Source organism: Penicillium alfredii (assembly GCF_028826965.1).
Source record: "Penicillium alfredii strain IBT 34128 chromosome Unknown utg000011l_segment0_segment0, whole genome shotgun sequence".
Lineage (NCBI taxonomy): Eukaryota > Fungi > Ascomycota > Eurotiomycetes > Eurotiales > Aspergillaceae > Penicillium > Penicillium alfredii.
In genome coordinates, this window is record NW_026622708.1 from 2,582,472 (window position 1) to 2,606,847 (window position 24,376).

The window sequence follows — 24,376 nt, forward strand, 5'->3', positions numbered from 1 at the left end:
TCCATGTATAAAACGTTCTCTGTTTCATACTCAAATATATATATATATATATAAAACAGCAGGAGAGACTAGCATAAAAGAGCGGAGTTCGCTGTATCAAGACGCCGCTGCTAGCCGACTCTTTTCTATCGAAGCGGGGAAACATCGTCGCTTCATCTGCCCCCATTCACTATGGCTCGCGTGGCCCAGGCAGTGACTGTGAGTCTGCAGGAGCTGGTCGATGGTGCGTAATAATTAACAGCAATGAACTGAACTATAAAAAAAGGGACTAACCCCACGCAGGCACCGTCTCCTTCGACACGCTGACCGAAGCCTTCGGCCCGTCATCTTTGGGCATCATCGTCGTCAAAGACCTGCCCGAGGAATTTGTCCAGTTGCGCGCGCAGGTCCTTTCCAATGCCTCGTACCTGGCTGCACTACCCGACAATGAGCTAGGTGAGAATTCTATACCGATTTTATAGGCCAGTTGTGTGTGCGTGCCAGAAATTATACAACCCACTAACACTAACAAAACAACCACACAAGACTCCCTCACAAGCCCCGAATCCAAATATCTCGTGGGCTGGTCCTGCGGCAAAGAAACCCTGAAATCAGGCCAGTTTGACACCCTCAAGGGCTCATACTATGTCAACTGCGCCTTCTATCAGGACCAGGCGCTGCAGAGTGCCCCGGCCGACGGCTTCCCGGATCTGCCGCAGTACACGGCGCCCAATATCTGGCCGTCAGATGCGAGGCTGCCCTCGTTCCGGGATAGTGTCGAGAGTCTGTGCCGCTTGGTGATTGACACGGCTGCGTTGGTGGCTCGCGCCTGTGACCGCTACGCCGAGGCTAATATCGAGGGCTATGCGGCTGGCTATTTGCACCATGTCGTGACGACTAGCTTGACTACCAAGGCGCGGCTGCTGCATTATTTCCCGTCTCCTGGTTCTGTTGCATCTTCCACAGAAAAAGAAGGAGAATCTGTCGATGACGATGACTGGTGCGCTACTCATTTTGACCATGGCTGTCTGACGGGCCTTACCTCGGCTATGTTCCTCGACGAAGCAGCCTCCCCGCCGAGCCTTGCTTCTATTTCTACTTCTGCCTCTGCCTCTGCCTCTGCTGATAGTCCTGATACTCTCCCCGTCCTCCCCGAACTCAGCCAATCCCCCGACCCATCCGCCGGCCTCTACATCCGCTCGCGCACCGACGAGATCGTCAAGGTCAACATCCCCAAAGACTGCCTCGCCTTCCAGACCGGCGAGGCCCTGCAGCTCATCACGCGCGGCCGGTTCCGCGCCGTGCCGCATTTTGTCAAGGGCGCGCGCTGCTGCACGGGCACGGCGGTCGAGCAGCGCATTGCCCGGAATACGCTTGCCGTGTTTACGCAGCCGAATCTTGGCGAGGAGGTTGAGCCGGGGCTCACGTTTGCGGAGTTTGCGCGGGGGGTTGTGCAGCGGAATTATTAGTTTTTTTTGGGGGGATTTTCTTGGGTTTGTCTTCGTATTGAGCATGGACTGGCAATGTAAAGGTAGATAATCTATATGCATGTTGACTCTCTCAGTTAACGTTCTGCAACATATGTTCCCGCGGCAGATGATCTGGTACTTGCATTCAAGCAGTATTGGTATTCGATTCTAGTCGTACATGCAGGCTTGCTGTTGGGCAGGAAAGGGTTTCAAGGTGTTAACGTCTCTCGCTCACCCTCGGTCTACCCGCAAAGCATAATCTTCAATTCGTCATTCGTAAATCCTTTTTCCTTCGCACAAAAAACATATCCGAACAGAGCTGAGACCCTCAGGGTGTGGAGAGTTATTCAAGAGCTTTCTCTGGGCAGGATCATAGAGTAGTGTCGATAACTATGAAGTAGGTTTTCCGTCCAGGTAGCCCAGAAATGCATGCCGAGGAAGAACCTCAGTGTTTGAGAATGGAGCGCCAGTTGGCCCCATGTTGATGGCGTTCATCGCCATTTCTCGTCGTCATTCTCGTCACCTTTCTCGTCATCATCCCCATCTTCATCTGCGTATTCATCGTCGTCATCCTCAGCTCCCGCACGGAAATGAATCGACTCGGTGAGATTATGTCCAGACAATTCCAACTCCGAGATGTTGCCGCCCAGTTTGTCAGTGTCGGAAACATCCTCGCTCTCACTGTCAGAGGGAGGGCCCAGTGCCGAGCTGACCAGCTTACTCGTCTTTCCGAGCTGAGCAAATTCAGGCTTGGTGGGCGGACGACCTGCCGAGCTGGGAAGCTTCGCACGGCGGACATCGCCGGGGGTGTGGGTGCCTTGGGCGATCTTCAGGATGGCCTGCCAGCGCTCGGGGTCTGCGCGCTGTTCGGCGCCCGGACCACAGTCGATGTTGTTCATAGTGGTGATGCCCAGCGTCTCGGCACGGTAGTCGCCCCAGAACCAGGACTTGTCCTCGGGGATGCGCGCGTCGACCTGGGTCGAGAAGCGGCGGCCGCTGAGAACGCTGTGCAGATCGTGGCCGAGGAGTCGGTCGCCGTATAGGAACTCGTTGGCATCCGGTTCGTGACAGCGGCCGAGCACCATCGTCTGTGAGACCGTGCATGACTTGCCGCCCGCAACCTGGCGCCATCCCCCGTAGCCGTGCATCCCCACCTGCTGGAACGCGGCGGTCACCTCGTCGGCTGTCATCAGTTTAATCGGGTCGTCAGAGAAAGGCTGGGAGTTGGCACGGTGCTGGTCGATTGTGTAAACTTTGCCGGAGATTCGGGGACTGTACAAATTTGCAAGCTGTGGGTCTTGCGGGTCGTCGATACAGTCGGTCAGCACAAGACGGATCTCCTCGATAACCATCACGTCGGTGACGAGGTGAAAAAGGCCCTTGGCCGAGGTGTCATCCTCGTTCTCTGCCAGCTTGTAGCCCCATGGCTTCAGCCGCACGGCATCCTTGATGACGAGGAGCTCCGATCCAATGTAGATACCCTTGCAAAAGACGGAGGCGTCGGGCCAGGTTCCTTCGAAGCGGTATTTGGTTAGTAGACTCCACGAGGACATAGTGGTCAGAGCGTTCTCAATAGACGGGTGCAAGTCCTCGCGACGCTTAGTCTGCAGGAAGATTTCCCAGCTGTTCATAGGCTTGATGCACTTCAGCGGGAGGTATCTAGACTGCAGCGAGAAGGACTTGTCATCGCTGAGGGGGTCTGGTAGCATCTCGACACGGAACCCGGAATAGTTCACACCGTGCTTCTTCTTGCTAGTTTCCACAATGTCTTGAACCACAGTTTCCTCCTCAGGGACCTGAGTGACCACTCCAGCGCGCCATTCCGGAATGCCAAGCCATTCGCCTTTGTCACTCAACATCTCGATGGCATTGGTTTTGTCGTTCCATACCAGCTGTCCCTCGAGGGAGTAAGTCCAGAGCACGGTCTCGCCCCGGCGGGGAATAAAGGCGGCTTGCAGCTTCATTCGCTCGAAGAACTCTCCAAGCCATTCATGGGTCAAGACCCAGTCCATGTTCATCCGCTGCTCAACCTCTTCGTCAACGGTCCCTTGCTTCTTTAGTTTCATCACCAAGATCCGCCAGTAGTCAGGCCCCTCTTCGTCACAGGGGTACGAAGGACTAGGGCTTTGGGGCTGAGAGGTCTCCATGGTGCGCTCTGCTTGGTTGTCAAATCAACGTGCGTAGAAGTATGATGAAATAAGAAGACTTACTCTTTCTCTTGGTGGGAAAGTTCCTTTTGGCAGCCCTCTTGCACGGTACACAGGGGCAGTCCTTGATACTGTTGGTCATTAAATGATAGAAGTGAGGGAAGAAGGTTACTCGGGACTGGAAGTAGATCCCACTCGGATGGCCGTGGAGAAAGCTATCTTGCTGTTCGCAACGAGTCAGTCAATTTTGGACAAACTTTTGAAGAGAGCGAGGGAGTCAGAAGCACTTACAATCGAAGGGTTGGTTCCTCGTGGTCTTGAAAAGAGACCATAACCTTCCGGAAGGCTCTCTATGATGTAAGTGACACCTTAACCGCGCAGTGGTAGTTAGCTAATTAGATTTAGATTGGGATGGCGAGAAGATATAAGACCAAAGCGAAACCGGAAGAATCAATATAGGAGATAGGAGAAGAGTGCCCGTGTAACATGAGGGCTCTCTGCCCCACAGTTAGGAGAAGAGGCACCGAGAATAATCGAGAAAGATAGAGCAAGTTCGGTTCATGTGGTTATAGTATCCATGAGTACTCACCCTCTTCATAGGCGCCCGTCTTCTTGAGCCACATCTCGGCCAGACTCATCCGCCATCTAGAGTCATCCGGCATGGTGTATTTGGCCTCCGTGGGCCAGGTGTTCATGTCTCCATCGGAGAGGCTATGATCAATTGGGATGATCACTTCATTGGGGTCCTCCTCAGAGGTCTCTGTGTTGCTAGACATCCTGAGGTATCTATACCCAGCAGGCAAACCAGGATGAGGGGCAGAGAAGCCCTGAACAAAAAGAATGGATTGACCAGCCTTGCCAAGGGCAAGGACTGGGGACAAGAATCACTGTCAAGAGGTTTAAATGGGAGCAACTCTGGAATTAGTGGAAAAGGTGAAGAGTGTCTACTGGAACAACTATGGAGTGAAACAACAAAGGCACTCGAGCTCATCACGTGGGGTTTGATATCGAGTGGCTAAATATGGTAGGCGGTGGAGTTTAAGGCAGCATCCACTGCAAGGGGGTCCTGGCTAATTGGCTTCCGCCATCACATTAAAGATATTTAACGATGTTCGCGTCGATGAACAGGGAAATTGATTGTAAGAATCATGAATGTATTCTTGAGTTAACGCTCTATTTTTCTTTTGAGTCAATCGACCCATGTGTATACGCCGCATGGTAAAAATGTAATGTGTTGCTAGATACGTACTTCCGTGCCGTAAATGGAACGGTTCAGGAAAACGATATCGACGAATTCAAGATGGAATAGTTTGATTGTATATCACGAAATTCAAGGACCCAGCTCCGATCATGTATACATATGCGCAATTAATTGGCGGTTTCTTCAACGCCCGCTTCGACCACTTCCTGATAAGGTGGAGGCGCAATTTCTCCCTTGGCAGTCCAGACCTTACGCAACTCATCCTCAATCTCTTCGCGGCGCTGTTTCCACTCATCCACCCGGTCAAGGCGCTTCCGCAGCTCCTGAAGTTCCTTCTCCACCCCGAGTTTCTCCTTTTCGGTGCCAATTCGCTCCAGCTCCCACTGTTCACCTTCCATTCCGAGACCCAGGCTCAGATTGAACGTGTGGTACTTCTTCAAGGACGCCCGCGTCGAGATGGTAATGAGCGTGATGCCTCGCTCCTTAGCCCGCTCATACAATAGCCCCTCCACGTCGGACGAGACCGCCGATGTCCCTTCATCGACAAATGCGTAGCGTGGCTCGTGGTAGAACAACCGCGCCAACCCCATGCGCTGCTTCTCTCCGCCGCTGAGCACGTCCTTCCACTCCTTGCGAGCATCCCACCCGCCTTCACGCTGCGGCAAGTAGCCCAGGTGCGCGGCGTCGAGGATCTTCTGCAACGCGGCGTCGGATTCGCCCGCTTCACGCATGTCGATCTCGGTGTGGGGGTAGATAACCTGGTCCCGGAGAGTGCCGACGCTAAGGTAGGGTCGTTGAGGCAGGAACATGATACCGTCGAGTCCAAATTGGCGCGGTCGGCTAACAAGCCCACGGTAGACAGGCCACAATCCCGCCACGATACGAGGGATTGCCGACTTGCCGACACCGTTTGGTCCCGAAATGAGCATATGGTCGCCCGAGTGGACGATGAAAGACAGCGACTCGAGCAGCTCGTCTCCGCCCATGGGGTAGAGAGATGGAGCCACAATAGGGACCTGTTCCAGCCGCACCCCATCGAATCCATTGTGGGTGGTCCCTTGGGAGTCGGCAAGAGAGTAGAGCTCGGGGTGCGAGCCCCGTGAAGGATAATAAGCATTGGCATGCACACGATGAAGGGTGGCGATGAGGGTGTAGACCCGCGATGTGTAGCCCGCAAGTTCTGAGATGTCCTTAATACTATACATCATGCGGCCACCAGCGTCGGCCAGAGACAACATGAGGCGTTTGTTGGTGATAAAGTCCTTCATTCGGCCTCGCTCCCGGCCCATGTCTTCAGGTACATCGGCCATTTCTGAGACACCACCGGTGCCACCCCAGGCGGGGAGGAATACTGGCAATGAGGTCACCAAATAACCAAAGGCCGACCACGAGTACTTGAGAATCATATCTTCAAGCATATTGTAGCGGATCTTGAGGCTGTAGATGCCTTCCATCCACCGCTGCAGATCCTTGAAACTTCGGATTAAGAAGACGCGCTCGATATCGGCCCCGCCGTAGAACGAGATCTCTTCCGCATTGGCAAGCAGTCTGGAATGGAGACCTCGAAAATCGCCTTCCTTCTTGCCCTCCACAGCCTTGAGCTTTCCAAAGGGCGGTGACAACTTCCGGAGTACCACCGCCGTACTGAAATAGCCCGCCAGAATACCGCTCAAGGCAAGTGGACCAAGCGAGCGGTAAAGTTGGTAGTTAAACACGAACAGATCCACTAATGGCTTCCCCATCGAGGAGTACAGCGCAGCCGCGGCCGAGCAGAAAAGCGTGAGGTCTTGCGTGATGAACTGGTCGGGGCCTTGTCCAATGCCGCCATCCAGATTCATGAGCTTGTAGTAATTGTTGTTGTCGGTCAAATAGAGATCATGGATATATCTTGTCAGACGAGTTCGGAAAGCGATCGACACCTTGGACTGGAGGAACTTGATCATGGCGTTTGTATACGAGGCGAGGGTTCCGATTCCACACCACTTGACGATGCCCCACAAGAAAGCCCGCCCTTTGCCAGCAACCAGATCCCGCACAATCTCCCCATCGAGCCGCGCAATCAGCAGCGAGAGATAGGTTCTCATCAGAAGAAAAACACCATGGCTCATCAGCAGACCGGTCTCTTTACTCCCCCATCGCGGAACCATAATACTCCCCAGGCTGAGGAACTGGTGCAGAAAGGCGAGGTTCAAGCCCGGCTTGGTTGTTGGAGGAGGAATCTGGCTTGTCGAGGCCTCTTCTCTGCTGCGGGCGGATGCAGGAGGGTTGAGGAACAGCCGTCGATGTGCGTCAAATGTGGTAGGTTTAGTCGGATGGATCAAGACCTTGGAAGTGCGGGATCCCTTGTAAGGGACATAGATGGTGCGAGATCCATCTTTGCCTCGGATACCCGAGTTGCGCCGTAATAGTCGGCGACCCTGGGCTCGTTCCTTTGCTCGCTCTCGAAACCAGCGATAGCCTCCATAGCCTGAGCCAATAATGGAAAAAAGAAGTGCAATGGTTGCAATTAACCGGGATGTTTTAGAAGTGCGACGAAACCTGGACTTCAGCAGGTCCGAGTAGTGGAGGTAGAGAGCAAGGAGGGGATCCTGTGGATGCCGAAGTGTTGACTGGACGGCCATTTTTGAAAATAGTGAGGCCTCCGTCTCACAGGAGAGCAGCTCACTTACACTGCGAAGGCCATGAGGTTGAAAGAAGAAAGAAGGTCGACGTAGTCGAGGATGCGAAGGGGAGTCTCCGTTGCATCATTGCATGTGAACAACCTCGGGATGCGGAGAAGTCACGTGGATGGAGAAACCCCAATTGCTTTTGTTGTGACGGTCCGATATTCAATGATTATCAGGCTGATTATTCAGATTTCCTTGGACAATAATGACTCTAACTATCCTATTATTAGCACCCCATGGCCATCAAAGCACTGCAGTGCATGATCCTTGCATCTGGTATGACAACAGACATCCTTACCCACTTGGGCGCAGTTAGGCCTCACGTGGGAGAAAAGCCTTGGGAAGAAATAAATTCTGCAATCATAAGGTCTCTTATAGTCTCAGGAATGTCCTGATGGTCACATCTGCCAAGAACAAGAAATGATTAACCATGTTTTCTCGCACGGGGTTTTCTCGCCAAAAAGGGGGCCACATATCCACCCACCTATTCAGATCCCCCCACAGCCCTGATCGGATCTTCCAGCGATCAATAATATGTCTTCTGCAGACTGGGTCTAGTCCAGGCCCAGGAACTAGTCAGTAGATGTCCAGCGGCCATGACCAGGGTACATCGGTCTTGCAGCGAAGGATGGGGGGGTGTGTGACTCCCCCATGGGTTTTCCTCCCCGTAGCCGCCGAGGGCTTGAGTAGCGTGTGAAGTGTGAAAGGACCCTCCCCCTAATGTGTGCCAAGTGGCCCCTCTTTCCCTCACTCTCACTTTCGCATGAGTAAGATCAAGAATAGGCCTTTGCTCTCAGCCCCCATTATTCTTGACTTTTCCCAGTCCCAACCCCCATTCTCTCACGTGACATCCCCGACTCCTCTCTCGCTCGCCTTGTCAATCCCCCGTTCGTTTTGAAGCATTGCAATCCCTCCCCCTCGTGTCGCATATTGTGCCTGTGCTCAGGTCTTGTCCGTCTTGGCGTGCCGTGTCCAATAACGGTGGGCCTTGAGTCACTCCGAGGAAGGCGGTACGTGCTGAACAGAGCTCAGGGCGCTTGCTTATCCAGGAGGCGTGTTGACCTCTTTATTAGCCGCGCTCTCTGCCCTAGAGCATTCAGGCCCTGCCATTTGGGCGTGTGTCTCTTGCTATTCCAAGCTGGAATTTTTCTGTTGTATGCTCAGCGGTGTCCTCCCGACACTGCAGCTATCCCCCGATGCCTGGAGCAAGCACGGGGCGAGATCCCTTACCCTCAGCTCCGGAAACCCCAGGCAAAGCACCGATGAATCCCCCCGGGGCTCCCAATGCAAACGGTAAGTTGATGCTTGATGCGCGCGGTTGCCGACAGGACATAGCTGATGTGTCTTCCCCCACTTCCCAGGGCCCGAATCCTCGCCCGATGCGACAGCTGGTCAGGACTCCTCTGTTGCGCCCGCGGATCCGGCTTCGTCGGATTCGGTCTCTCCAGAGCCCCCTAGCAAAGATACCCCCAAGAAACACCACTTGTTGATTCCCATCCCATCGCGAAGGTCCTCAAAGACAGACAAACAATCTGCATCAGAGAGGACCGAGGAAGCGGCAGGAGGTGGGCCGACTCGACGGGGCTCAAGAGTGAGTATTCTCAAGGTGAAAAGGGACCGAAGCCGGGCGAGTAGCAAAGGGTCGCGACGGACTCGGGATGTGGTAAATGGGGATGAAAACAAGGAGACGACGACTGCGCCCGAGACCACCGAGCCAGCAAAGCCTCAGAAGAAGCGTCCGTCAAATATTTTCGCATTCTTGAGTTGTTGCTCGTCGCCCGACGCCGATGCCGACGACACGACCGTGCCTGCAAAGAAGACCGCCAAACGGCAACCCACTTCAAACAGACTGCCAACCCCGGACAAGGCGGAGGCCCACAACGGCGACTCCAGCACGGCGGAGTCGAAGGAGCCGGCGTACTTTGGGGATGAGAAGGCAAACTCGACCGTGACCGCGGACCAGTCCCAGTCTCATGAGCAGCGTGCAGCCGGCGCGCAGGGTGAGGGGACTTCCGCGGGAGCCAAGCAGCCCGAGGCACCGTCTTTGGACTCGAAAGAACGCCATGGCGACCATGCATCCACAACGGTAAACGGAGCAGTGCCGGAATCTAAGACGGGCCAATCCGCGGTGCGATTTGATGAGCAAACTACCGCGGGGACTGAAGATACCACTGCAGCTGAACCCACTTCGAAGAGAAGAATGGGCGGCGATGGCACGGAGGATTCTTCACACGAGGAAGATGTAATCCAGTCGCCTCCGGTGCTTCCCCCACCACCGCCCTTGGCCCCGCCAGCGCCTCAGGTTCGCTCGACATCGGAAGAGGGAGATCAACAATGGCTGCTACCGGCGCCTCTGCCTCACCTGCAGAACCGGAAGTGCCTTGTCCTTGACCTCGATGAGACTCTGGTTCACAGTAGCTTCAAGGTAAGCACCAAAACTCTCTGGCCCGCCTCACTTTACTCACCATTTCGTGTCATATTCAGGTTCTTGAACGCGCCGACTTCACGATTCCCGTGGAGATCGAAGGCCAATACCATAACATTTATGTCATCAAACGGCCGGGCGTGGATCAGTTCATGAAGCGGGTGGGTGAGCTGTATGAAGTGGTGGTGTTCACTGCGTCGGTTTCCAAGGTCAGTGAATGAAATTGTGTGTTGAGCGAGGGGCATGCGCTGACTCGTCGTTTAGTATGGCGACCCTTTGTTGGATCAACTGGACATCCACAACGTCGTCCACCACCGCCTATTCCGAGAGAGCTGCTACAACCACCAGGGGAATTATGTGAAGGTGAGTTCAGCAATTTGCTCCCATCCCCCTCCAAATCATACCTGACCATCACGCAGGACCTCTCGCAAGTTGGACGAGACCTTCAGGAAACGATCATCATTGACAACTCCCCGACCTCCTACATCTTCCACCCTCAACACGCAATACCCATCAGCAGCTGGTTCTCTGACGCACACGACAACGAGCTGCTTGATCTCATTCCCGTCCTTGAGGATCTGGCTGGAGCCCAAGTCCAAGACGTCAGCATGGTCCTGGACATCACCCTGTGAATGTCGTCCCCGGATCTTTCTTACGCCTGAGATTCCCCTTTCCAGCGAGCCCTCGTTTCCGTTTCCCTTCTCCCTTTTTTGGGCCCGAGAAAAGCTCTTTTACTCCAACTTCCAACCCCATCCACGGGGAGTCGTTGTATCCCCCCGCCCTTGCCGATTCAATTCTCTTCTTGCCAACGCCTCTTGGCCCAGATGGAACTGGTATCCCACTGGGTCGTGGCTCATATATTGCATTCGTCTTTTTCTAAACTATTCCCAATTACCCCCTGGCCATCTTTCGACCCTTTTGCATTGTGATTTTATCTATCTGACCACGCTCCGAGCGAGCCAATTCCCCCTTTTCTTATAGTATCCGTTTCTATTCCCTGCCACGCCCTGAATTTTCCTTTCGTGTTCTGTTTATCCCGTGCCCTGTAACAAGCCCGCTCTCGATGCATTCTGCAGGCGTCTTGGTTATGTCAACGCTGTATCCCCCCACTTTGCCCTTGTTTCCTTTCTTTTGCGTCGCTCGAGTACTAAACAGTTGACTATGGCTCGACTACCCACCGCGTATCCCGCGATTTTGTACGTACCGATTTCTGATAGCTAGCTCTGGTGTGCACCTAACCATGTCCTTTTTCACCTTTTTCCACGTGGAGTATTTTTTAGATCAATTTTGAATGCTCATAGCCTGTGCTCTACATAACCCGAGAAGTATACTAGGCGTGGGTCGGGTGATCCCTAATTCGGCATTTAACTAGTTAGTCAGTGCGGTGATGTAGTCAGCTCCGAAGCTCCGTTGATCGCACCTTAAATATTTCTCATTCCTTGATACTCTCGCTGGTGATTCGAACGTGGAATTCCAGAAGATTATCTCTTTTTTTTTTCACTACTCTCAACATAGGCGACCGTCTTTCCGACAAAAAAAAAAAGAGCTCCCCGCAATCCCACCGCCCGCCACCTTCACTCCTCCAATTCCCCTCCCCCCGCAATCCATCATGAAGAACAAGGAAGGCTGGGACGGGAAGCTAAGGGTAGAGCCCAAAGCTGTCATCGCAAACCCAGAGGCCCTGGAAGATTCGGACTATTCGGACCCTGATGCACCCCCCGTGGATGAAATCGAGGCGGATGAAGGTAAGCTAATTGGGAGTGGGAGCGGCTCTCTGGCTGGGAATGCTGGCGCTGACGGGCGATCCAGATCTATTGGCGGATGAGGACTTGAATGCAGAGGTATGGCTATCTTGCGCTGTATTTCTTTTTCTGTTCGACTGCTTGTTCTCGGGTCGCTGACGAAATCTCTCCGTGTAGGACATTGACCTGGTCCATTGTCGCATATCGTCGATTCCCGCGCTACGATTGGAGCGGTTTCCCAAGCTTCAGGTACATTGTGTATCCCTCGTTTTTGTTTTACTTGATTTCTGTCTTTCTGCGACAAAGTTGTCGGTCAGCCATAGCCTATGGTTGCAGTGTCAGAGCCGGGCTGATTCTTGATCTCTCTAGCGATTATGTCTTCGCCAAAACCAGATTACTCGCATCAACTTCCCTCCCGCCGTTGCCGCGACACTGACCGAGCTCGATCTCTACGATAACCTCATCTCGCATGTCAAGGGCCTGGATGAATTCCATAACCTGACTAGTTTGGACCTCAGCTTCAACAAGATCAAGCATGTCAAGAATGTGTCGCATCTCGTAAAATTAACCGAGATCTTCTTTGTGCAAAACAAAATTACCCGCATCGAAGGGCTGGAGGGGCTGACCGCATTACGGAATCTGGAGCTGGGGGCGAACCGGATTCGGGTATGCTTTCATTGATTGCATTCCTCGAAATTGAGATATTGAATGGAACTGACTGAGTCTTTGTGACAGGAAATCGAGAATCTGGAAACGCTCTCTGCCTTGGAGGAGCTCTGGCTAGGGAAGAACAAAATCACTGAGATGAAGGTGCGACATTGCTTGAATTCCCGAGTCCATTAAAGCCCAGCACACAATACTAAAGAACTCCCAGAACCTGGACCACCTCTCCAACCTCCGCATCATTTCGATCCAATCCAACCGCCTTACCCACATCTCCGGCCTCTCCGCCCTGCCCAACCTCGAAGAGCTCTATCTCTCACACAACGCAGTCACCGACCTGTCCGGCCTTGAATCCAACCCTTCCTTGCGCGTGCTTGATTTCTCCAACAACCAAGTATCCCATTTAGAACACTTATCTGCACTTGAAAACCTGGAAGAGCTCTGGGCCTCCAATAACCAGCTTGCCAGTTTCGAGGAGGTTGAGCGCGAGCTTAAAAACAAGGAAAAGCTGCAGACCGTCTACTTTGAAGGGAATCCGTTGCAGAGCAATGGGCCCGCCTTGTATCGCAATAAGGTGCGGTTGGCGCTACCGCAGATCTCGCAGATCGACGCAAGTACGTTTTCTCTCTTCTTGGTTGTCTTTTTTTCTGGATATGATGGCCAATCCTAACTTTTGCTTAGCCTTTGTACGAGTGTGAGAGAGATTGGCCTAATATTTCCCATTTCCCTTATACTCTCGTCTATTACGTGGCCCATACTGGCTGAGATCATGGCTCCGGTGTTTTCTTGTGTCTTATAGTCTACTAGCGGGTGGCTGGATGTTTCTTTTCTTTTCTTTTCTTTTTTACTTGTTCTTCTATTCCATGAGAAGTGACGTCTATGTTCAATGAAACTTTCTCTATATTTCTATTATTTCCCGATTCCCGAATAATATCAACCCAGGTTGTAATCAAATGTCTCAACAGCAACAATGCCTTCCTCGCCCACATCCTTCCACAACTTGGTAACCTCATCGAGGCTTGCTATCGCGCCTCGGGCATGAGCGTCACATTCCACCGCTTAACACTCAGCTCCTCATCCGTCTGCAGCGACTGGAACCACTCTGCCCGAGATTGCGGTCCCAGCCACTCAAACACGATCCCGTAGTCATGGAACATGCTCAATCCAAATGAGACGAACATCGACGGTAGCGCAGGCATGCGCGGCACCGCCGCCGCCACAGCAATCGCGTCAAACAGCTCCGGGCCTGGTCTTACCCTCCACTGACGGTCCGGCATGACACCGTTCAGTAGATCCATGTGGTCGTCGTCGATTTTCATGTTTGAAATCCTATGTCATTGTAGCTCTGAAGAGAATTTGTTGTAACCTACCTTGGCCATCTACGGTCTATACACCTTCTTGCATGTCATATGTCATATCTGATCTATCAGTCTCATGTCTTTACTACTCTTCTTGGTATTTTATGAGAGATCCTAGCAGACACAGAGTTACATTTAATCTTTATTCATTGCGTAACGACTATTGAATTCGCAAAGAACAAGTCACCTCATCAAGAAGCCAGCGATAGAGAACTGCGCACAGTAGCTCGCAGCCAGACTTGTATATGCGAATCCCAAGTAACATTCAAGAAATGTGAGATAGCGTGAACTAGGGTAAGTGCCATAGACCGGAAGAATATTGCCTCGAGTTCCTCGCTTTCCGTTCAGCTTACTATATCATAGCTTGAGCAGAGAACATGCATGGCCGCCAATGGACCATATGGTGCGATGCAACGCAGACAGGCGGCAATATGCCTTCCTGCCGGTGAACTCGGCAGGTAGGCTTTGAGCCGTGCCATGCTGACTGCATGGAGCTTTCATGGTATTTCGCTCCTTTGCGCCAAATGCAGGTTGAATACATCCCCTCGAGGGAGTCTTCAGCGGAGCAATGGGAACACCTGGTAAGGGCGCCTGGATCGTGTGATACGCTCCCCTGGGAGGGGGAATATGGGCAAGACGACAAGCCTCAAGAGTCTTCACTCATTCCCCGGGTTTCACGCCCTGCGTCTCCTTGTGCTCTTCACTGCCATTCGACCCGCTGTCCTCTGTATACTCCATCCCCTCCCTCCACAACCCCATCAAACTCCCAGCACCCATGCACTCAGTCTCCTGACGAACTTTATCCTTGACACGGTTCGAGATATAATACTTCTTCCGAGCCAGCGCATCGCCCAGCGCGGGCAGCGGGATCCCAGTTTCTCTTCCTGTCAGGTCCTCGTACACGGCATTGTTCTTGAATATATTGTACGTAGAGTAGAACGGGCTGCGGCGCATGGCGCGCTCATGGTTGTGGTATGAGGCTTGGATAGTGCAGGTCAGCTCGGAGGGCGCATTTGTTTTCGATAAGACGGATGACGAGGAGTCCTGGGGCAGGTCCACCGTCAACGGCGACGCGGCGATGGCGCGCTGCGCGGCGTCGGTCGATTCGAAGATGGCCACGATCGAGCGGTTGTCGTTTTTCGAGTCGTTTGTGGTGTCGTACTGCGTTTCCACGTGTGTCAGTATGTGTGGATATATAGGCCGGGCTCTGTCGAGTGTAGGCTCGCAAGTACCTTCAGATTGCGAAACGTTATCACGTCGCCGAATTTCTGGAGTGCTGCCAGCACCAACTTGCTCTCTCCCAATGAGCGTGGCACGGGACTCGTCGTTATGTGCACCTGCCCTGAGGCTAGGCGCGCCAGAACTGAGGGGGAGGACATGGTTGCGACTTGGAGAGAAGAGCGGATCGAAAGATGGAGGATGTCGATCTCGTCGCGGTGGGTCTTGGCGTTGGCCTACGCCGAAGTATAGAGACAACATAAGTATAGAGACACAAATACAGAAAGCGAGCAATTCTAATGGTAAATGCACCAATCCATTCTTACAGGGAATTAATTTTATTTTTAATTAACACGGTTATCAATATTCGGTGCTATCCATCCGTTTAGAAGATCGGCGCATAGAAGCCGTACTGCATCGATCAGCATGGACACTTCAACCAAACAAAAAGGGGGACTCACCGCAATCGGATCATTAAAGCGCAGTCCCTTGTTCAGAGCACTGATGGCCTCAATCTCACCAGCCTCAATGTCAAAGTCGGTAACCTGGAGGTTCTGCGCCAGACGCGTGGGGTTGTTACTCTTGGGGATGGCAGCAATATGGCGCTGAGTAGCCCAGCGCAGGAGCACCTCAGCCGGGGTACGACCATTCTTATCAGCAATAGCCGCCACAGTGGCATGATCAAACAGCAGCGGGGTATCGCGAGCATCGTCAAGCTCAAGCTCAAGGAAACTGAGCGGGCCGAACGACGAGTACGCCGTGACAACAGGACCCTCACGCTGGGCATACTCGACCAGCCGCGGCTGCGTCAGGTAGGGATGATGCTCGATCTGCAGGGTAGCCGGACGCACGCGCGCAAACCGCAAAAGGTCCATCAGTAGCTGGGCGTTGAAGTTGCTGACCCCGATACTGCGCGCCAGCTGCGCATCTACCAGCGTCTCCATGGCTGTCCAGGTCTCCCGGATCGTCGCGCTGCTGAACTCCAGCTTGTCGTCGGCTGATGTCCATCCTGGTGGATACCGTACGCTCGGGTCCACGAATTTCAGGGCGATCGGGAAGTGCACGATGTACAGGTCGAAGTACGAGATGCCCCAGTCGTCCAGTTGCTTGCGGCAGACCCTCTCTACTTGGTCTTCTTCGTGGAAGCTGTTCCATAGCTTAGATACGATAAAGAGCTCCTCGCGTGTCACCAGTCCTTCGTTGATGGCGCGGGCTACGCCCTGGCCGGCTTCGACTTCGTTGCCGTAATCTATGCTATGTGTGGTCAGTGACGATTCCCCCCTTGTGGTCTGCAGATCTGGGGTTATGAATTCAAAAAGAAAAGAAACGCACCACACGCCCCGTCAAAGCAGCGGTAACCCGCCTTGATGGCATTGTAGACCTGGTCGGCGCAGGTGTCATTGCTGACCTTCCACAGCCCGAAGTCCACGAGGGGCATATCGTAGCCGCTATTCAGCTTGATGGTAGGAGCAGCCATAGTTATCAAGTGAACCCAAGAATTCTAGAAGGACTAGTGAGTATACACGTCTTGTAAGGTGAGTGCTGGAACCGACCTGATAGAGATATGGCGAGGCCAAAAAACCTCAAATTGTGGCCTCCAGCATTTTGAAAGTGTTTTCAGTCTAATAAATTCAGCAACGGCAAATATCAACTCAAATGCAGTAGAAAAAAGCGGGCTCCAGGCTAAAGTGCGCCACACGGTATCTGACACTATCCAGCCCGGGCATACCGGCTAAAGGTGGCGGCTAAACTGGTTTTTACCCTGCAGCAGACAGAATATACAAGAAAGAGATCGATTGTGGAAGAATCGAAGAATACAAATCCAACAGGGGGGTTTATTCTCCCCCAAAACGCCAGGGGTTTGGTTGGTCCCCTTCTGAACACCCATAGATCCCATCATAAACACCCTTCCCATCCCGGATCAAAAACATAGAGATGAGACAGAAGAAAAGAAATAACAGTACAGGTATCCGCGTACATGGATTGTGCTTCAAAAAAATTATCATTACCAATAAATTTTTGTGAGGTTTTTTGTTTTTTCTCTTGTGTTTTAGTAGTGTGAAGTAGTTAAAAAGGGGTCATTAAACGGCGTCCACCGAAGTGTTGTCAGCATAGCCGGCATTAGCATGATCAGGGCCCGCCCCATGCATGCCGGAGCCATTGGAAATGCGTCCGACAAGCTTGTCCATCAGGTCATCCGGCGGCATGAGGCCATCGAAGTGGTGGTGCGCTTGCTGCGGCTCGCGCGAGACGGGCACCGCATGCTCCGTTGGAAAGGGGAGATGGTGGTAGCTGCTGGCGGCGCCGACATCCCCAGAGATCGGGTTAGAGTGCGTGGCCCACGGCGTGTGGCTGTGGCCCAGATCGTCGAGGGACTGCGTGCCCGGGGCGAAGAAGCCGTTGAGCATGCTACTGCTGCTGTCGTGCATGGGGATCCCGTGCGGCTGTGATGGGACGTACTGCGGGGTGTCGGAGCCCATGCTGTAGCCGAGCGACGAGTGCGAGAGCGGGAAATCGTGCACGTTCAGCATGACGGGCCCGCCGCTGGAGGCGTTCACGCTGCTGGGTTGGGAGGTCTCCGGGGCGAGGCTGGCAGGGAACGAGTCCAGCACGGAGGTCACGGCCGTCTTGTCACCAAGGCTATCTTCGGCCTTGGAGATCGACGTCATGAAGTCGAGATGACCGGACGAATTAAAGATATTAGCCACATTGTCGTGGGATGGTTGGTACATGGGCCATTGGGGCTGGGGCTGGCCCTGCGGGTGGATCAAGTCCTGCGGCTGCTGCGCATGGTAGACGGGCTGGGGCTGAGAGGGTTTGTTGTTAAGGAGGATCGATTCCAGAGACAGAGGGGGGAGGTCAACGCCGGAGTTAGGCCGCGGGCTGTTGGTGGAGGTTCTATCTGGCGGCGGAATCAGTCGTCGCCAGGTTGTAGTGCCCACTTCGCCAGGCCGGGTCTGGCGGAATTTCCAGACCAAAATCGCCATGCGCTTGCTTTCCTCGCCATGGTGAGCTTGGAACTGGTTCGAGAGCCGCCGAGCGCTAGGTGGCACGGCGCGCAGCTCTTGCACCGCGGACAGAGAGCGGACGAAGCGGCGGGCGTGGTCATCAGCGGCGTGCGCAGCTTCGGGCTGTCCCGAGTCCTCGGCTATCCGCTTCTCCTGAGTCAACTCAGTGAATAGTTTAGCCCACCAAGAGGACTCAAAGAGTGGCTTGACCTTTGTCGATTGTGTCTTGGGGAGATCGTGGTAACTCTCCTGTAGTGTTTGACTGTCTTTGTAGATGTGTGTACTGCAAGTCCAGTTGTCCATCTGGCCAACCATCAGCACATCACCTGCAGTTGGGTGAGCGAAATCGAGGTCTAGTTGAATTCCCAGCCGCGAGCCCGCTGGAGGGAAGTCAGTCATCAACTGGAGGTTGACCTCCAGCAAGATGATATCGCAGTCAAGGGAACCATTAGAATCGTCAATCAGTGAGGACAAGTGAGGAAATGAGGAGCGCCATCCGTTTACACTCTCTAGAGGCATGGGTGGCGCTGCAGGGTGGTGCAGATCTCCCTGGAGTCGGGTATATGCGTGCAAGGCCTTGTCGATGCGGTTCACCTGCTGAGGCGCGCTTACCCACATGTCGAAGCTGAACCCGTGGATGTTGCTAGGTCCGGCCTCTTGCATGTTGGAGCCCAGGGTGTAGTGAGGCGGCGGTAGATCTCCTCCGTAGGGCTGCATTGACCTCATGTGGTCATGGTATGAGGGAGTGTGGCCACCATAATGACTGGATGCCGCAGGGTGGTCCATCGATGTCCGCCATTTGGGGGCGGCCGCTTGAGCATGTCCACTCGACCGTTCAGCCGACGTCTCTCGAACCAGTCGCTCCCCTGCCGGAACGTGTTAACAATGTTTTTAGAGAAACCGACACATGCTTGCCACTCACAATCAGGGTCCCCCTTCAGAAACGAGTCGAGCACCTGCAGGTGACTTGAGACCTGCTTTCGGGTTCTTCTCTTGCCGGTCAACTTGAAGATGTACTCGGCAATCAGCTCATTCCGTCCGTACGACTTCCCACGTTCAGACCACTTCCTTCGACCCATGGGTGGGTTGGCCTCGAGAGCTGTTTCCCAGAGTCAGCATTTGCTATGGCTTGATTGGATGATTGTTGCTTTTGAATTACCTTGCTGGAAAGCATCCTCCAACTCGTCAGACCATACGGGATCCCCGTCCTTTCCCGTATCCCGTCGAGGCCGGGCCCGGTATTCTAAGTACTTCTGAGACTTGAGATAGCTTCTTGCCCGGCGGGATGACACATTAGGGCCGACGGAGTGAAGCCGCCGAAGCCTTCGGGCATGAAGCCGGGCCGCGACGGCCTGCTGGTGCAAGTTGGGACCGACCACAGGGTGAGGAGGGGGTGGAGCATGAGAGTACTTGAAGCCGAGCTGCTGGAGGTGGTCATCTCGACCAGGGGCCTCGCTGTGTGCAAGAGGATCGGAATATGACTGGACATTCCCAGAGGTATTCTGCAGAGCTCGGTCTGAATGAGCTCCCACAGGCTCCAGGGACGGCTGGTTCTGAGGCACGAGGCACTCGGGTTGCCAGTCAGCAGCCATGGCAGCGGACCAAGAACGGGCTTCTCGAAAAGAATGACAGATTCCAACGAGGAGGGGAAGTTGAGAAGCACCGCCGAATGCTTACTGCCTGGCAAAGAACGCAGCACAGTCACAAACGACCGACCAAGAACGCAGACGTCTGGAAGAGAATGTAAGAGCCTGGGAAAGAGAATGTGAGAGCGAGCAGGATGGTGTTTATAGGGCACCATAACTCTCTCGCTCTCCTGTCATGGGGAGGAGGGGATCTCCCCTCCGTCGCAGCATTGCTAGCATTTTGCCTGCACTACGTCCCTCGAACGCCATACTCCTGGACAGGCGCCAGTCCTGCCTGGCCTTCGCGCGTCCAGACACGACGTGGAGAGCAAAGGACAACCCAGCCGTCCTTGCCGCAGCAAATCAGGAGTCAAGAAAGGGCTCGATATGAAGGAAGCTGTTCCCGATGCAAGGGATGCTCAGCAGCACGATCCAGTGATGAGCGGTTCGGAGATTTTGTGCTGCAGGAAATGACCTTGGAAAATCATTCTCCAAGCCAGCATTGACGACAATCGACAGTGATCTGTGACAATTGCCAGGGAGCCGGAATGTTCGATGTCCAACAACATCACTCATCGCTATCCATGAGGAATGCGCGACCACCGGAGCACATCATAGCTGGAATGCAGACTAGATGATCTCTGGATGAATGAGCGGAACAAAACAAGCCAATTTAACCCTTCAATCCACAGTCAAGTCAGACCTGGTTGATGGTGGGGGAAACAGATGAGGAAGGATACAGAGAATATAGGGTGAGTAGTTAGGGCAAGGCCAAGGATGGGAGGTCCAGGAACCGAAAAACTGCACGATGCACGAGGGACCGACTGCAGGGCAGTGACAGCCGCAGGAACGTGTTCGGGGTATCTTTTCTTTTCTTTTTCTCTTTTCTCTCTGCTTTTTGCTTTTTGCGTAACAAATCGTACATCCGTATCCACGCAAGGGATGGTCGCGGGCCAATCGACACAACGCCCTTCTCGCAGGGAGAAAAGCGCCTTCATGCCTCCTCGTCCTCCTGGGCCCCTACAATGAACTTCTTTCGCCCCGTGCCCATAAGCTGCTGGGCCTTGACCCTGTCCACCTGTTCCCCTACTTTCTTCTCTATCTTTGCGATCTCCTCCTCGGGATCGACAGCCTCCTCGTTCGCGAATTCCAGTACCAGTCTCCTGCCTAGAAGATGCGTGTTTTTCAACGCGTCCATGGCATTTTCCGCCTCACGAGCACTTTCAAAGTCGGCAAATCCAAATCCACGAGTTGATCGGTCCATTTTCTTGGGCACTCGCACAGACCGAAGCTTTCCATAGGTTTCGAACAGGGACTTGATGTCTTTCTTGCTGGTCTGGAACGGCAAGTTCTTGATGATGATCTTGGTCCGTCTTGCGGCGATCTTCTTGGCGGTGTCTTCGCGGCGCCGCTCTTCGGCGGCATCCATGCCCTTGTGAGACGCACGGATGACGAGCTCGTGCTGGTCCAGCTTGTATCCATTCATGGCAGCCAGGGCAGCTTGAGCCTGGGCCTTGGTCTTGAATTCGGCGAATCCAAATCCCATGCTCAAAGTCTGACCCGGATTCTTGGGATCCGGCTTGGTCTTGATGCGCCCGGTGACAAAGCCATCTAGCGGTCTGAAGACCTCGAGGAATCTCTCGTTGGTTGTGGAGAAGTCCAAGTTCTTTACGAATAGTGTTGACGTTGCGAGACCGTCGGTGGGCTCGTCTGCAGCAAAGGTGTCGGCGACAGAGAATCCTTGAGACTTGCCCCGTGTTTCCGAGGTAAGTGTCGACGGTGCCGACGTAGAGTCGAAGAGGTTCTTGGGTGCCTTCTCCAGGAACAAGATGGAATCACCCAGCTTGCGGTAGGCAAGGCCCTTGAACGCCTTCTGGGCTTCGTCGGGTCTCGCAAACTCGACGATTGCTATTGTGCCACTGGGCGGCATCAAAAGTCGAATCATCTGGCCATACGGCTCAAACAGTTTCCTGAGGTCACCGATCTTAACGCCGAACGAAAAGTTCTTGACTAGGATCGCCGTGTTTCCACGTTCACGCTCCTTGAAAGCGTCGATATTTACCCCATTTGCCGCGAAGTAAGCTTTGGTTTCTTGAATGACATGCGTCTCAGCATGTGCTTGCTTGACTGCTGCGTCCGACGAAGTGGGATCCAACAGGTCCGATTTGGAGACTCCGAGTCTTTCAGCTACTGAGGACATTACGGCATCGGTCTATCCAAAAGGAATAAGCATATGACAAAAACAATGCAATATTGGCTTGGTGGCAGACTCACGTTCATGTAGAGCGAGTTCCAGCTGAAGGTGGATGATGAGGCATCCATCCGACGCTTGATTTGCTTTTGCTTCTTCAAAGGAAGCTTTGAGAGCTCGTACTCATCAATCTTGTATGTCTTCTTTGCAGAAGCCGGTAGAATATGAAGAAGTCGTCCCTGAAAGTGCTTCCCATCAAGAGCTTGATAAGCATCCACGGCGGCATCAGCATCGGCATACTGGACATAGGCGAAGCCTTTGCTGGTCGTGGCGCGAGTGTCAAATGCAATGTGAATCTGGGTAACATTAGCACTTGGTCCAAAGTAGCCAATGAGCATGTGCAATAAAAAAAAGGGTTTGCTCTTCAGATATACAAGAAGCATCTACTAAAATCTCTTGTCCTGGTGACATCATTTGCTATTTGCATCGGATGTCCCTATCAGGAAGATCATCATGCGAGCACCCAACCAGCTTCTTCGCAAGTATGCTAGGTGCTGGAGGGCCGAGGAGGGAAATGAAGTAGAAGAAAAAGAACTCACTTCTTCAATCTTTCCAAAAGGAGCAAACAGCGGTTGGAGATCCGCTTCTGTGGTGTCGTAGGCCAGATTCCTGACGAATAAACGGGCAGAGCTACGGATGAGCTCGACATTTGTATCCACTGTGGGTGCCACTTGGGCTGTATCGTCATCCTGTGTAGCTTGAGAAGGAATATTCTCGATCGCTGCATTACGCGATTCGTCAGTACTGTCTGTTGGTGGCACAGCCGGCTGATCAACTGGCTGCTTCTCAAACTCGGCCTGCTCTTCTTCATCCAGAAGACCGAGAAGACGACTTGTCTTCGATCGAAGCCAGTCGTCATCTGAGACTGGTTTGGCCTCGGCTTCAGATGCCGCCGAGTCATTCTGAGTCGGTGCTTCCCCTTGTCCTTCATCGCTGTTTCTGTCAACAACCATCGGCTGCGGCTGCATATTTCTTTCAGTCATGACACCATCCGTCTTGGCCTTTTTCGACTGGGAAGGCAACTCCTCGGATATATTGATCTCCTGGGAAGATTGGTTAATGGCTGGTGCAACGTCGTCGGTCGGCTTGGCTATGTCATCATCATTTGCCCATGTGCGGGTCTTAGAGGAATGCTGCATCAAAGAGAGGTACTCTTGCAGTTTAGGATCCTGTGGTTTGGCTTCTGCATCCCTTTTGCGCTTCAGCGTATTGTCTGACGATGTGTCCTCCTTGCCAGCATCACGTTTCCGTGTGGGGTGAGCCCGTTCAGGGGGGTTTGAATCAATCTACAAGAATCTTGGTCAGTCCCAGGACCACCTTCACTGGTCAGCGTGCACATGGGGATGAAAGGGAAGTAAATCAGGGCCGATAACACTGTAGAATTGACATACCGAACGAGCCATGTCAACCATGATCTTGGACATCTTCATATATGTCCGGTTGAAGTGTTTCACAGCTTGCTGGGCGGCATCCTGGTTTTTGAAGCCGACAAAGCCCATCCTACGTTTTGGCAGGACATGAGCATCTGTGACTTGGAAACGGCCTGCAAAATGTTTCCGAAGTTGATCATTGGAGCATGATGGTGGAAGGCCACTCACAAACACCCTGGTGTTCTCCATTTTGGGTGTTCAGAGGCCGGAATAGTTAGAATGAAGACTTAAGCAAAGGAATTTTTTTTTTCTGCGCTCTAAACCCCCCCCGGGGCGGTCTATCGGGCGGTGAATTCTCATGTTGGCAATAAAGTGATTACGCTCAAGGCGGTCGGCCCACGCGCCCTCGATCACCGCGATACTTCATCCTCTCGAATCACTGTCACCTCCCCGAACCAACTGAAAACTACAACATCACGCTCATTCAGAAAGTGTGACCGATTACTATTTGCAATAATGACTACCGAAAAGAAGGACAAGTTGGAGGGTAGGTTCTCCTGCCCCGCGTGATTGTTCCACCCACTAAACGATACGTGCAGCGCAAATCAAGTCCGTCGATATGGTAAGAGACAACAGGCTACTGGCTCAATTTTTGGATACTTATGTCGTGCTATAGACGGAGGACATGCAGCAGGAAGCCATTGCTCTTTGTATGAATCCCTCTTTGCTGCGTAACGAAACCCCTACTAATTTACTCAGCGATCGAGGCAATGGAGAAGTATCACGTTGAGAAGGTGAAAGCATCTCTACCCTTGCAATGACTTTGTAGAGTATTTCACTGATAACCCACAGGATATCGCGCAGTATATCAAGAAAGAAGTCGGCCACCCCTCCCCCACTCTCGCTTGTCGCATCACTAAACGTGATTATTTAGTTTGATTCTCGAAAGGGCGCAACCTGGCACTGTGTTGTAGGACGCAACTTTGGAAGCTTCGTCACCCATGGTCAGTAGTGACCTTGGAAATTCGCACAGGAATGGCTCAGATCGACCCCGCTGACTATCTTACAGAGACGAAGCACTTCATTTACTTCTACCTTGGACACTGTGCAATCCTCCTCTTCAAGACCCAGTAATGGTGATCTTCGATTCCTCGCCTCATGAGCAACGAGCGAAGAGACTACCCCGAGCATCGTTTTACAAAATCCATGCTATGCTAGCGATCCTTGATTTATCGCATCTGGTTATGTCTATTT

At 53.0% G+C, this 24,376-nt stretch overlaps 10 protein-coding genes across 10 annotated transcripts; 4 read left to right on the forward strand and 6 right to left on the reverse strand.

Annotated features, from left to right (window-relative positions):
* Positions 1–171: 171 nt before the first annotated feature.
* On the forward strand, positions 172–1,448 carry NUU61_009385 (uncharacterized protein; the record flags this gene model as incomplete). The annotated part of the gene is made up of 3 exons (XM_056659910.1): positions 172–223; positions 283–435; positions 526–1,448. 3 exons carry the CDS (start codon positions 172–174, stop codon positions 1,446–1,448), a joined length of 1,128 nt encoding a protein of 375 aa, XP_056508203.1.
* A 491-nt stretch (positions 1,449–1,939) lies between these two features.
* NUU61_009386 (uncharacterized protein) lies at positions 1,940–4,371 on the reverse strand (the record flags this gene model as incomplete). Its single annotated transcript, XM_056659911.1, has 4 exons — positions 1,940–3,603; positions 3,659–3,818; positions 3,887–3,963; positions 4,185–4,371. 4 exons carry the CDS (start codon positions 4,369–4,371, stop codon positions 1,940–1,942), a joined length of 2,088 nt encoding a protein of 695 aa, XP_056508204.1.
* Positions 4,372–4,963: 592 nt separating this feature from the next.
* On the reverse strand, positions 4,964–7,417 carry pxa1 (putative peroxisomal ABC transporter (PXA1); the record flags this gene model as incomplete). The annotated part of the gene is made up of 1 exon (XM_056659912.1): positions 4,964–7,417. The coding sequence occupies one exon, from the start codon at positions 7,415–7,417 to the stop codon at positions 4,964–4,966; it is 2,454 nt and encodes an 817-aa protein (XP_056508205.1).
* A 1,241-nt stretch (positions 7,418–8,658) lies between these two features.
* psrA (putative general stress response phosphoprotein phosphatase Psr1/2) lies at positions 8,659–10,519 on the forward strand (the record flags this gene model as incomplete). Its single annotated transcript, XM_056659913.1, has 5 exons — positions 8,659–8,755; positions 8,824–9,887; positions 9,947–10,096; positions 10,152–10,250; positions 10,307–10,519. 5 exons carry the CDS (start codon positions 8,659–8,661, stop codon positions 10,517–10,519), a joined length of 1,623 nt encoding a protein of 540 aa, XP_056508206.1.
* Positions 10,520–11,496: 977 nt separating this feature from the next.
* NUU61_009389 (putative protein phosphatase PP1 regulatory subunit Sds22) lies at positions 11,497–12,962 on the forward strand (the record flags this gene model as incomplete). Its single annotated transcript, XM_056659914.1, has 6 exons — positions 11,497–11,632; positions 11,697–11,728; positions 11,807–11,878; positions 11,999–12,295; positions 12,365–12,439; positions 12,504–12,962. The coding sequence occupies 6 exons, from the start codon at positions 11,497–11,499 to the stop codon at positions 12,960–12,962; spliced, it is 1,071 nt and encodes a 356-aa protein (XP_056508207.1).
* Positions 12,963–13,314: 352 nt separating this feature from the next.
* Positions 13,315–13,611, reverse strand: NUU61_009390 (uncharacterized protein; the record flags this gene model as incomplete). The annotated part of the gene is made up of 1 exon (XM_056659915.1): positions 13,315–13,611. The coding sequence occupies one exon, from the start codon at positions 13,609–13,611 to the stop codon at positions 13,315–13,317; it is 297 nt and encodes a 98-aa protein (XP_056508208.1).
* Positions 13,612–14,310: 699 nt separating this feature from the next.
* NUU61_009391 (uncharacterized protein) lies at positions 14,311–16,345 on the reverse strand (the record flags this gene model as incomplete). The annotated part of the gene is given in 4 exon segments (XM_056659916.1): positions 14,311–14,871; positions 14,883–15,104; positions 15,330–16,117; positions 16,201–16,345. 4 exon segments carry the CDS (start codon positions 16,343–16,345, stop codon positions 14,311–14,313), a joined length of 1,716 nt encoding a protein of 571 aa, XP_056508209.1.
* A 604-nt stretch (positions 16,346–16,949) lies between these two features.
* abaA (transcription factor AbaA) lies at positions 16,950–19,468 on the reverse strand (the record flags this gene model as incomplete). The annotated part of the gene is made up of 3 exons (XM_056659917.1): positions 16,950–18,742; positions 18,799–18,975; positions 19,036–19,468. The coding sequence occupies 3 exons, from the start codon at positions 19,466–19,468 to the stop codon at positions 16,950–16,952; spliced, it is 2,403 nt and encodes an 800-aa protein (XP_056508210.1).
* Positions 19,469–20,495: 1,027 nt separating this feature from the next.
* Positions 20,496–23,371, reverse strand: mrd1 (RNA-binding ribosome biosynthesis protein MRD1; the record flags this gene model as incomplete). Its single annotated transcript, XM_056659918.1, has 4 exons — positions 20,496–21,713; positions 21,776–22,048; positions 22,292–23,038; positions 23,144–23,371. The coding sequence occupies 4 exons, from the start codon at positions 23,369–23,371 to the stop codon at positions 20,496–20,498; spliced, it is 2,466 nt and encodes an 821-aa protein (XP_056508211.1).
* Positions 23,372–23,638: 267 nt separating this feature from the next.
* On the forward strand, positions 23,639–24,256 carry NUU61_009394 (dynein light chain DYN2; the record flags this gene model as incomplete). Its single annotated transcript, XM_056659919.1, has 7 exons — positions 23,639–23,669; positions 23,722–23,744; positions 23,799–23,832; positions 23,882–23,916; positions 23,975–24,001; positions 24,057–24,126; positions 24,192–24,256. The coding sequence occupies 7 exons, from the start codon at positions 23,639–23,641 to the stop codon at positions 24,254–24,256; spliced, it is 285 nt and encodes a 94-aa protein (XP_056508212.1).
* Positions 24,257–24,376: the final 120 nt, after the last annotated feature.